This window comes from Callithrix jacchus, chromosome 5 (genome assembly GCF_049354715.1).
Source record: "Callithrix jacchus isolate 240 chromosome 5, calJac240_pri, whole genome shotgun sequence".
Lineage (NCBI taxonomy): Eukaryota > Metazoa > Chordata > Mammalia > Primates > Cebidae > Callithrix > Callithrix jacchus.
In genome coordinates this window covers 115,210,125-115,221,815 of record NC_133506.1, presented here as the reverse complement: position 1 = coordinate 115,221,815, position 11,691 = coordinate 115,210,125, and the positions used below count along the sequence as shown (strand labels likewise).

At 47.0% G+C, this 11,691-nt stretch overlaps 1 protein-coding gene across 3 annotated transcripts; it reads left to right on the top strand.

Moving 5' to 3' along the window:
* Positions 1-9,327, top strand: NME1 (NME/NM23 nucleoside diphosphate kinase 1). 3 transcript variants are annotated; one of them, NM_001204876.1, is made up of 5 exons: positions 78-181; positions 2,529-2,658; positions 7,128-7,229; positions 8,410-8,522; positions 8,981-9,327. In NM_001204876.1, the coding sequence occupies exons 2-5, from the start codon at positions 2,533-2,535 to the stop codon at positions 9,096-9,098; spliced, it is 459 nt and encodes a 152-aa protein (NP_001191805.1). In that variant the 5' UTR covers positions 78-181; positions 2,529-2,532; the 3' UTR covers positions 9,099-9,327. The 3 variants fall into 3 exon arrangements, with proteins under 3 accessions (XP_035153744.1, NP_001191805.1, XP_008995604.1); XM_035297853.3 differs by lacking the exon at positions 2,529-2,658 and having other exon boundaries at positions 1-181; positions 8,981-9,300; XM_008997356.5 differs by lacking the exon at positions 8,410-8,522 and having other exon boundaries at positions 124-181; positions 8,981-9,300.
* Positions 9,328-11,691: the final 2,364 nt, after the last annotated feature.

Genomic DNA, 11,691 nt, shown 5'->3' with positions numbered 1-11,691 from the left:
AGATTGACTGCCTACTCCCAAGAGGAAGCGTGGGCAAACGGTGTTCGGCAAAATGGGCTCTCTGGCAGCGGATCTGCGCAGAAGCGTTCCCTGCGTACAAGTGCTGCTAACCACGTGGAGCCCAGAGGCATTTCGGGTGCTGGAGGCTGCAGCCGGAGTTCAAGCCCAAGCTGCTGGAGGGGTAAGAGGAGTTTGGGATCCTCAGAGAAAAGGGAAAGAAATGGAGTTGCGAGAGTGGGGGAGGTGAGGCGGCTTAGTGAAGAAGAGAGTTCAGCTCTGAGAGGCGGCGAGGAGGATCTGATGCGAGGAAAGGCAGGGAGTGCCTGTGGACAGGTGCAGACCGGTCGGCGCGTGTCCCACGCTACGTGGACTCGCCATTGTCGGTGGCCGCTTTTCTTGTCAGGCCGCGACGACAGGGCTGTGCCTTATTTGTCTCTGTGGAGTGCAGTGCCGGGCATGGAGTTGGCGCTCAGTAAGTGCTTGCTGAATGACACGCGTGTGTGTGTCATTCATTCAACAGGCACTGAGTGCTTACTGTTGTGTCACTGGGATCGATGTGGACGGACATTTTTAGGGGCTATTTCTGGTGCTTTATCCCTATTTTTCTTTTTTTAATTTTTTTTTTTAAGTTGCTGCGTGACTCGGATTTAGTCCTATTTTCTCCTGGACAATCTATGCTTGTCCCAAGCCCCATCGGGAGATTCTCCACAGTCTTTGGGCATTCTCTCTCTCTCTCTCTCTCTCTCTCTCTCTCTCTCTAAGTTGCAGGGCGATGCTCATTTAAGACATTTTTTTTTTTTTTTGCTGTTATTGACTGCTAGTCCCTGTGGCTAGGTACCATAGACCTACACAGGAGTAAACCAACTTGGTGTGCAGGCCAGAGACCGGTGGGGAGGCAGACACACAAACAGAGAATTGGACTACAGTGCTAAGATGCTGTAAGAAGAGGTTAACTAAAGGACAGGAAGGTGGGGCCAAGGGGTGGTGCTGCTGTCTACTTTAGGAATTGTCTTTCAAGTCGAGGGGCCTCCTGTCTCAAGCTGTGATACAGGGTAGGTCATGAGCCCAGTCTTCTGTAAAATGAAGAGCTGAAATAGGTGCTCTATAGGCTTCCTTTCAGTATGATGCCCCATATCAGATATTACTGTCTTTAGTTCTCCCACACCCCACTGTTTTTTGGCTACTCAAAATATTCCTTGTATAAGGTGTAGCATATGTTACGAGAATGGATTAATGGGTTAGGAATTCTGGGTTTTGACCTTCATTCTGATGTTCTGGTCCTGTTTCCTAGTTTGTAAAATGAAGGGGGTTGCAACGATATATTCTGTAAAACTCTTAATGCTATGGCTGTGGCATTAAGTCAAACTATTATTCACACTACCTTGTACCAGACATCACTTTCACATTAGTAAAACTTTTATCAATGTAGTTTTCCCCAAGCTGGATTCTTGAGAAAGATAGTGCCTTGTTTTTACATCCTGTATCTTAGTTCCACCACAGTGTTTGTTACACAGTAGATGCTTGAAAGAAGCTTATTGGCCGGGTGCTGTGGTTCATGCCTGTAATTCCAGCACTTTGGGAGGCCGAGGTGGGCAGATCATGAGATCAAGAGATCAAGACCATCCTGGCCAACATGGTGACACCCTGTCTCTACTAAAAATACAAAAATTAGCTGGGCATGGTGAGCACCTGTAGTCCCAGCTACTAGGGAGGTTGAGGCAGGAGAATTGCTTCAACCCAGGAAGCAGAGGTTGCAGTGACCTGAGATCGTGCCATTGCACTCCAGCCTGGTGACAGAGCGAGACTCTGTCTCAAAAAAAAAAAAAATGTTTATTAAATCAAATGGGGGCCAGCCTGAGGCTCACGCCTGTAATCCCAGCACCATGGGAGGCCGAGGCAGGTGGATCACTTGAGGTGAGGAGTTGAGACCACCCTGGCCAACATGGTAAAACCCCGTTTCTACTTAAAAAAAAATACAAAAATTACCTGGATGTGGTGGCGCTTGCCTGTTGTCCCAATTACTCGGGAGGTTGAGGTGGGAGAATTGCTTGAACCTGGGAAACAGAGGTTGCAGTGAGCTGAGATCATGCCACTGCACTTCATCCTGGGTGACAAAGCAAGACCCAATACAAAAAACAAAAAAATCAAATGGGGCTTGGTGCGATGGCTCATGGCCGTAATCCTAGCACTTTGGTAGGCTGGGGTAGATGGGTCACTTGAGGACAGGAGTTTGAAACCAGCCTGGGCAACATGGTGAAACCCCATCTCTTGAGAAAAAAGCAAAAGAAATAAAAATAAAATAAATCAAATGGGATAGATATTACAGTCCTTGCTTTTGGACCATTCCCCAGTTTGACATATTAGTTCATTGATGAGAGGACTAGGGAGGAATTGGGTTTTTACCAGAGGGAGACCTGGAGCTGACCCAACAGATTTAAAGCAGCTTTATGGGATAATCCGCTTGAGAAGGATGACAATGTAGGCAAGCGATTCCGTGCTGTTTCATTCCTCTACCTGCCTATCCCCAGGACCATGGCCAACTGTGAGCGTACCTTCATTGCGATCAAACCAGATGGGGTCCAGCGGGGTCTTGTGGGAGAGATTATCAAGCGTTTTGAGCAGAAGGGGTTCCGCCTTGTTGGTCTGAAATTCATGCAGGTACGTGGACTTCATTGTTCCCATTTTGATTCCTTTGTAGTATAGGAGAACACTGTGATGAACCTGCTTCTCCCGACCTTTCTTACTTAAACTTCTCCATGGTAGAGTGAACACAAACGTCTTGAGACCTGGAAACTCCTCAGTGCCCTAGCGCTGGGCTACGTCTTGGAACAAACCAAGTTATTTAGGATTTTCCGAAATAGTCTCTGTAATATGAGGTGCATTGCTAAGGGAAAAGCAGAGCAGAGTTCCACATATGACTGTACTTCTGTAATTTCTGATTCAGAGCTGGGCATGTTTTTCTTGGTCTTGAGCTTCCTGAGCAGGTAATTTTAGAGAGATTTTTTTCCCCCTTTGAGACTTATCATCATCCTACCATCATCAATTACTAGACACTAATAAATGCTTAGTGTCTAGCATATATTAGGTATCATAGGAGCTTGTGGAGGAAAACTATGGTTTTGCTTTTGGGGAGGTTCTTCTGAAATAGGAGAAAGCAGATGCACCTGCAAGCTACTTAAAAAGCAGTCTTTTGATAAATGTAAAGGATGGATTGACCAAGAACCCGTCTTCAAACAAATTCCAGAGATTAGAATTCAAATTCTTGGCTGGGCGAGGTGCAGTGGCTCACGCCTGTAATCCCAGAACTTTGGGAAGCCAGGGCGGGCTGATCACTTGAGGTCAGGAGTTGCAGACTAGCCTGGCTAACATGGCAAAACCCTGTCTCTACTAAAAATACAACAATTAGCCGGGTGTCAGGGCAGGTGCCTGTAATCCCAGCTACTTGGGAAGCTGGCTGAGATATAATAATTGTTTGAACCCAGGAGGGGGAGGTTGCAATGAGCTGAGATTGTACCGCACTGCAGCCTGAGTACAGAGGGAGACTGTCTCCCCCTCCCCCCCAAAAAAAGAATACCAATTCTCAAATCAGATAGGTGACAGTTTGTTTTCCTCAAAGGGAATCAATTTTGGACCCTTCTAGTGCATTTTAAAATTTAGTTTGACTTGCAATTTACTTCCTATGTGATGTTTTTAGGAAAACTGCTTTGGGGCCGGCTCAGTGACTCGGGCCTGTAATCCCAGCAGTTTGGGAGCCTCCGTCTTAAAAAAAAGAAAGAAAAAACTGCTTTAATGTAAGAGAGGGTAGACTGATGTTCATGCTGAGAGGAGAATGTGGTGTCCAAGGTTAACGAGCTGGCATCTAATAAAGGTTTTCTTGCTGCATCACCCCATGGCAGAATGGAAGGGCAAGAGAGCGCAAGAGTGAGAGAGAGAGCTAGAGAGAGAGCACGATGGGGACTGACCTTGATTTTATAACATACCTACTCCTGAGATAAGACATTATTCATGAGGGTGAAGCCCTCATGACCTAAATACCTGCCAGTAGGCCCCACCTCCCAACATTGTTACATTGGGAATTAAATTTCCAACATGTGAACTTCGGGGGCCACATTCAAAGCACAGCAGAAGGTAAAATGAAATGAATGTGTTGTTGATCAGGCATTTACCATCTGCTGGCACATGTGTTTTCTGATTTAGTCTTCATGCCAGCCTTGAGAAGTCCTTATTCCTGTTCTCATGGTTGTTAGTGATGAGCAGCCTAAGGCTTGGAGAGCTTCAGTGATGTGCCTGATAGCATACAGTCAGTGAAGACACTGGGATTTTAACTTGAGGCTCTCTGACCTTTGAGTGCGGACATTTTCTCCTTTACATTTAATTTCCTATCAAGGATATGTGGGTTTGGTGAAGAATGAATGGAAGGATAGCTGCCATGACTCAAAAGGGGCATTTAAATCTGGTGTGGAGGTAGGAAGCAAGGGGGAACTTGAGCTTCTCAGCCCCTGAGCCCTTAAAAAAGCCTGTAATCTGTTTTGCAGACTAAGCATAATTAGTTAGGGCCTGTATGGTGGCTCACACCTGTAATCCCAGCATTTTGGGAGGCCAAGGCGGGCAGATCATTTGAGGTCAGGAGTTCAAGACCAGCCTAGCCAACATGGTAAAACCCCATCTCTACTAAAAATGCAAAGTTTAGCCAGGTGTGGTGGCACATGCCTGTAGACCCAGGTACCACGGAGGCTGAGTCAGGAGGGTGGCTTGAACTCTGGAGGTGGAGGTTGAAGTGAGTGGATTTCAAGTCACTGCACTCCGGGCTGGGCAACAGAGCAAGACCCTGTCTCAAAAATAGATAATCAGTTATCGGTGTAGTGGTGCACACCTGTAGTCCTAGTTACTGAGAGTCTGAGATGAGAGGATTGCTTGAGCCTGGGAGTTTGAGGCCGCAGTGAGCTATGATCATGCCACTGCACTCCAGCCTGGGTGACAGAGAGACCCTATCCCAAAACAAACAGCAACAACAAAAAGGTAATTGGAACCAATTAATAGATTTAAAAGAGGACTCTGGTAAGGGAAAGTGACCTCAGTGTCGGTTAGGAGACTTGTACTGCAAAAGTCTTCATTTGGATAGGAAAGGACAGGGTGAGGATTGGATCCCTACCACGGAATGATTATATGGCCATATAGTTTTACTTTGGCAAGTGATGATCAACTGGTGGCTGAATGATGGGGCTTCTCAGCAGCCAGTCTCCACATTTGTGAGTGTCTCTAATGTGTGCGATATGCGTTATACAGTGCAATACCACAGAGCTGGAAAAACCAGGGGACCCTGTTAGACTTTAACAAGCATATATGCAGTACAAGAGAGAACACAGCCAGGCTGAGTTGAAACTACAGATGATTTGTTCTCTAGCTAACGTGATTTTTTCCCGCATATTAGCCTTGGAGTGTGAGAGGTTCTAATTCATTTTTCAGCAAAATTATTTATTGCTAGATGTCATGCACTTTTGTGTGGTTTGTAGATACCTTTGGGAATCACATGGTCATCATGCTGGGCTTTTATCCTCTGAATAAACGTGAAATATCCCTGGGTAATGGCCTGGTTTAGTTTGCTGCTCATCAAATGCCAAGACTTTCTTTCTGGTGTCCTTCTAACATTTTATTTGGGGTTTACTCTGGGAATGGAATTTATTGTAGTGTTAATTTTCCCATCTAAAATGAGATGCTTGAGGGCCAAGCATTGTGGCTCACACCTGTAAGCCCAGTATTTTGGGAAGCCGAGGCCGGAGGATCTCTTGAGTCCAAGAGTTTGAGACCTGCCTAGGCAACATAGTGAGACCCTATCTCTATAAATAATTTTTTAAAATTAGCCAGGAATGGCCAGGTGTGGTGCCTTATGCCTGTAATCCCAGCACTTTGGGGGGCTGAGGCAGGCAGATCACCTGAGGTCAGGAGTTTGAGACCAGCCTGGCCAACATGATGAAACCCCAGATCTACTGAAAATACAAAAATTGTCTGGGCATGGTGGTGGGTGCCTGTAATCCCAGCTATTTGGGAGGCTGAGGCAGGAGAATTGCTTGAATCTGGGAAGCAGAGGTTGCAGTGAGCAGAGATCACTCCACTGCACTCCAGCCTGGGCAACAGAGGGAGACTCTGTCTCAAAAAAAAAAAAGAAAGAAAATTAGCCAGGTCTGATGGTGTGTTTCTATCTACTAAGGAGTCTGAGGAGGATCACTTGAGCCTGGGAATTTGAGGTGTTTTTTTTTTTATTTATTTTTTTTAACACAGTCTGTCACCCAGGCTGGAGTGCAGTGGCATAATCTCAGCTCACTGCAACCTCTGCCTCACAGGTTCAAGTGATTCTCCTGCCTTAGTCTCCCGAGTAGCTGAGACTACAGGTGTGTGCCACCACATCTGGCTAATCTTTGTATTTTTAGTAGAGACAGGCTTTCACTATGTTGGCCAGGCTGGTCTTGAACTCCTGACCTCGTGATCCGCCGGTCTGGGCCTCCCAAAGTACTGGGATTATAGGTGTGAGCCACAGTGCCTGGCCTTTTTTGTTTTGTTTTGTTTTTGAGACGGTGTTTCACCCTTGTTGCCCAGGCTGGAGTGTAATGGCATGAGCTCAGCTCACCACAACCTCTACCTCCTGAGTTCCAGGGTTTCTCCTGTCTCAGCCTCCCAGGTAGCTGGGATTACAGGCATGCACCACCATACCTGGCTAATTTTGTATTTTAAGTAGAGACGGGGTTTCTCCGTGTTGGTCAGGCTAGTCTTGAACTCCTGACCTCAGGCGATCCTCCCACCTCGACTTCTTAAAGCGCTGGGATTATAGGTGTGAGCCAACACAATGCCTGGCCTAGAGTTTGAGGTTTTTTTTTAATGAGAGAGCTGGATTTAATTTTAATGTTCTGTGGTTTTATTCTTAATAGGGAGATAATTGGTATAAAATTATAGAAGCACTTTTGAGTCCTGTCACTGCTCCCTTCCAGTGTGGAGAATGAATTGGGTTACAACAGAATCAGTGAGCCCAGCCGCTCATGTTTTACATAGCAGGGTGGGTGAGGGGGAATTAAATGGATTGCATGTTCTTAGATGGTTTGGGGGCCATTCTCATTCTTTCTCATGTTGAATAGGCCTCTGAAGACCTTCTCAAGGAACACTACATCGACCTGAAGGACCGTCCATTCTTTGCTGGCCTGGTGAAATACATGCACTCAGGGCCGGTAGTTGCCATGGTGAGTGCCTGTGTGGGATACTCCAAGCATGCATTGCTTGTGATCTGTGCCAGGCTCTCTTCTAGACGCTGGGGATACAGTCGTGAATGAGAACAAATAGATATGTTTTCATATATCAGCTAATGGTTAGTGATATGCCCAGAAATGAAATAGGTTAGTTACAGGCCCAGAAATGAATAGGAGTAGCAAGTGATCACTTGACATTAGATGATCAAAGAACGCAATTTTTTTTTTTTTTTGAGATGGAGTTTCGCTGTTGTTACCCAGACTGGAGTGCAATGGCATGATCTCGGCTCACTGCAACTTCCGCCTCCTGGGTTCAAGCAATTCTCCTGCCTCAGCCTCCCAAGTAGCTGGGACTACAGGCGCGTACCACCATGCCCAGCTAATTTTGGTATTTTTAGTAGAGATGGGGTTTCACCTTGTTGACCAGGATGGTCTCGATCTCTTGACCTCATGATCCACCCACCTCAGCCTCCCAAAGTGCTGCGATTATAGGCGTGAGCCACCGTGCCCGGCTATTTTTTTTTTTTTTTAAGATGGGGTTTCACCATGTTGGTCAGGCTGGTCTTGAACTCCTGACCTCAGGTGATCTGCCCGCTTTGGCCTCCAAAGTGCTTGGATTACAGGCGTGAGCCACCACGCCCAGCCAAGAATGCAATTTCAAGCTCAGCCTTAATGACAAGAAGCAGCCAGCCACGTACAGAATCACAGTGAAGAGCATTTCCAGCCAAGAAAACAGCATGCACAAAAGGCCCAGGATGGGAATGAGCTTGGCGTTTTGAAGTACAGAAAGAGAGTTGAAATGCCTGAAGCCTGATGGCTGGGAGGGAAGTTGGGGTGGGAGGAGTTCAGAGGCATGGGCAAGGGCCCCTCTCTTGGGGGAGTGTGTTGACCATGTACTTCCTGAGTGCTGCGAAGCTACTGGACCCTTCACATTTGGGATTTTAAAGAGGCTGCTCTGGTTGCTGTATAGGGAATGCATTGTAGAAAGGCAAGCCTGAGGGCAGGGAGACCAGGTTCCCGAATGCTGGAACAAGTGAATACTCTAAACATTGGTTCAGTGAGTGAATGTCATCTTATGGAGCCTTTGTATTTTTCCTTTTTTGAATTAATAGTTACCAGATTTTCTGCTGAGATTGGTTTTCTTCCTTGACCTTATCTTCTTCTGTCCTTGGAGGTCTGGGAGGGGCTGAATGTGGTGAAGACAGGCCGAGTCATGCTCGGGGAGACCAACCCTGCGGACTCCAAGCCTGGGACCATCCGTGGAGACTTCTGCATACAAGTTGGCAGGTGAGATGTTGGTGTTCTCCCTGCTTTTCCAAATTCTGGTTTAGTTGCCATAAGGATTCGGGTTTCTAAGGCTGGAGGTAGACATGATACCATATGCAGGTTGATTTTATTGGAGTTTCTTGTTTTCTTCCTTGTTAAGTTGGTGGTTTGGCTTTGGTTGTTAATATCACTGTGGTTGTACCTCTCTTACACAAAGTGTAGAACCTGGTACAACATACTTTGCTGGCCAGAGTCTTTCCCGAAGGCTCTCACTGTTTGCACCAGTGTGACCAGGAAGGCTGGATGTGGGGAGGGCATTCATCACCGTTATATAATGGCCACTGTAGGCTTTTTCTTTTAACACAGTCTAATGTCCATGGAGCTTCAGCTTTTATGCTGCAGTGGCTGTAGATTTCTGGCAATGGGCGCATTTGAATCCTTCTGGTCTTGGTAATGTGACTGTCTCTTTCTCCACCCAGGAACATCATACATGGCAGCGATTCCGTGGAGAGTGCAGAGAAGGAGATCGGCTTGTGGTTTCACCCTGAGGAACTGGTAGATTACAAGAGCTGTGCTCAGAACTGGATCTATGAATGACCAGACGGCAGACCACAATGCTTTTCACATTCATTTCCCCTCCTTCCCGCGGGCAGAGGACCAGGCTGTAGGAAATCTAGTTATTTACAGGAGCTTCTTCATAATCTGAAGGGAAACTCTTGGAGCTGTGAGTGCTCCCTGTACAGTGTTACCATCCCCTACCTCGGATTAAAATGCTTCCTCCCACCAGAGGATTCATGGAGTTGGCTACTTGGTTTTGCTTTTTTTTTTTTTTTCATGTACACGGAATAACCTGACCTAATAGAGAGTGTAAATACTATATAAATCATTTATATTGATTTCTCACATACACACAGGCATTGCCTGCCTCTCTCCTTAACCCTTGCATCCTTTCCACCCTGGGCACTGAGCCAGCCAACAGGCATGTATGGAGCATCTGCGAGGCGGCCAAGACTGGACTAGGTGCAGAGGATTCATCAGAAGTAAAAGAAAGTATGAGGGCTGGGTGTGGTGGCTTGTGCTTGTGATCACAGCTACTTGGGAGGCTAAGGTGGGAGACCAGCCTGGGCAACATAGCAAGACTGTCTCATTTAAAAAAAAAAATAGCCCAGGAATGATGGCTCATGCCTTTAATCCCAATGATTCAGGAAGCTGGCAGGGAGAATCACTAGAGGCCAGAAGTTCAAGTCCAGCGTGGGCAACATAACAAGACACGTGTTTACAAGAAAATTAGACAGCTCTAGTGCTGTGCACCTTTAGTCCTAGCTGTTAGGGAGGCATAGGCAGGAGGATTGCTTGTGCCCAGGAGTTCAAGGCTGCAGTGAGCCATGATCCTGCTATTGTACTTCAGCCTGGGCGACAGAGTGAAAGCAGTCTCTTAAATAAAAATAAAAAGATATCCATCCTGTTCTTGAGAAGCTCTTGGAGATTCAGTGAATGGGGGAGTGTGAGAAGTTGTAATTACTCCAAATATCAGAAAAGCTAGGTAGACAATATGCCTGGAGCCTTGAGATGGCCTCAAATGAAGCTGGAGCTCTTGTAAGTAGCTTTGATTTGTTAGGATATTGATATGGTTGCTTTAACAGAGACAAGACAGAAATATACTTCTCTTTCATTTGAAAGTTAAAGTGTGGGCTGAGTGTGGTGGCTCACGTCTGTAATCCCAGCATTTTGGGAGGCCGAGGCGAGTGGATCACCTGAGGTCAGGAGTTCAAGACCAGCCTGGCCAACCTGGTGAAACCCTGTCTCTACTAAAAATACAGAAATGAGCTGGGTGTGGTGGGCACCTGTAATCCCAGCTACTCAGGAGGTTGAGGCAGAAGAATTGCTTGAACCCAGGAGGTGGAGGTTTTAGTGAGTCGAGATCACGCCCTTACGCTCCAGCCTGGGTAGCAAGAGCAAAACTCTGTCTTGAAAAAAAAAAAAAAAAACAATCAAGTGTGGTTGGGTGCGGTGACTCATGCCTATAGTCCCAGCACTTTGGGAGACTAAGGCAGGAGGATTTCTTGAGCCCAGGAGTTTGAGGTGTTTTTGTTTTGTTTTGTTTTTTTTGAGGCTGAGTTTCGCTCTTGTTACCCAGGCTGTAGTGCAATGGCGTGATCTCGGCTCACCTTAACCTCCACCTCCTGGGTTCAGGCAATTCTCCTGCCTCAGCCTCCTGAGTAGCTGGGATTACAGGCGTGCGCCACCATGCCCAGCTAATTTTTTGTATTTTTAGTAGAGACAGGGTTTCACCATGTTGACCAGGACGGTCTCGATTTCTTGACCTCATGATCCACCCGCCTTGGCCTCCCAAAGTGCTGGGATTACAGGTGTGAGCCACCGCACCCGGCCAAGGTGGGTTTTTATGTTTGTTTTTAAGATGGAGTCTTGCTCTGTCACCCAGGCTGGAGTGCAGTGGCACAATCTCAGCTCACTGCAATCTCTGCTTCCCGGGTTCAAGTGATTCTCCTGCTGTAGTCTCCTGAGTAGCTGAGACAACAGGGCCTTTGGGAGGCCCAGGCAGGCCGATCGCTTGAGTTCAGCAGTTTGAGACCAGCCTGGGTGACAAAGTGAGACCTCATCTCTACCAAACATTAAAAAATTCGTTGGGTGCAGTGGTACATTCCTGTAGTCCCAGCTACTCAGGAGGCTGAGGTAGGAGGACTGCTTGAGGCTGGGAGGTTGGAGCAGTAACCTGTGATCCTGCCTCTGCACTCTAGTCTGGGTGACAGAGTGAGACCCTGTCTTCCAAAAAAAAGCTCAGGCTGGGCACGGTAGCTCACGCCTGTAATCCCAGCACTTTGGGAGGCCAAGGCGGGTGGATCATGAGGTCAGGAGATGGAGACCATCCTGGCCAACATGGTGAAACCCCATCTCAAAAAAAAAAAAAAAAAAAAAAAAGGCTGGGCACAGTGGCTCACGCCTGTAATCCCAGCACTTTGGGAGGCTGAGGCGGGTGGATCACAAGGTCAAGAGATCAAGACCATCCTGGTCAACATGGTGAAACCCCGTCTCTACTAAAAATACAAAAAATTAGCTGGGCATGGTGGCGCACACCTGTAATCCCAGCTACTCTGGAGGCTGAGGCAGGAGAATTGCCTGAACCCAGGAGGCAGAGGTTGCGGTGAGCTGGGATCGCACCATTGCACTC

What these genes read in the sequence shown, in the direction of transcription:
- NME1 (XM_035297853.3), top strand. Translation starts at nt 53, where the DNA reads ATGGGCTCTCTGGCAGCGGATCTGCGCAGAAGCGTTCCCTGCGTACAA. An exon ending in AAGCCCAAGCTGCTGGAGGG is followed by an intron (nt 182 to 7,127) that starts GTAAGAGGAGTT and finishes CATGTTGAATAG; the next exon opens with GCCTCTGAAGACCTTCTCAA. An exon ending in TTCTGCATACAAGTTGGCAG is followed by an intron (nt 8,523 to 8,980) that starts GTGAGATGTTGG and finishes TTCTCCACCCAG; the next exon opens with GAACATCATACATGGCAGCG.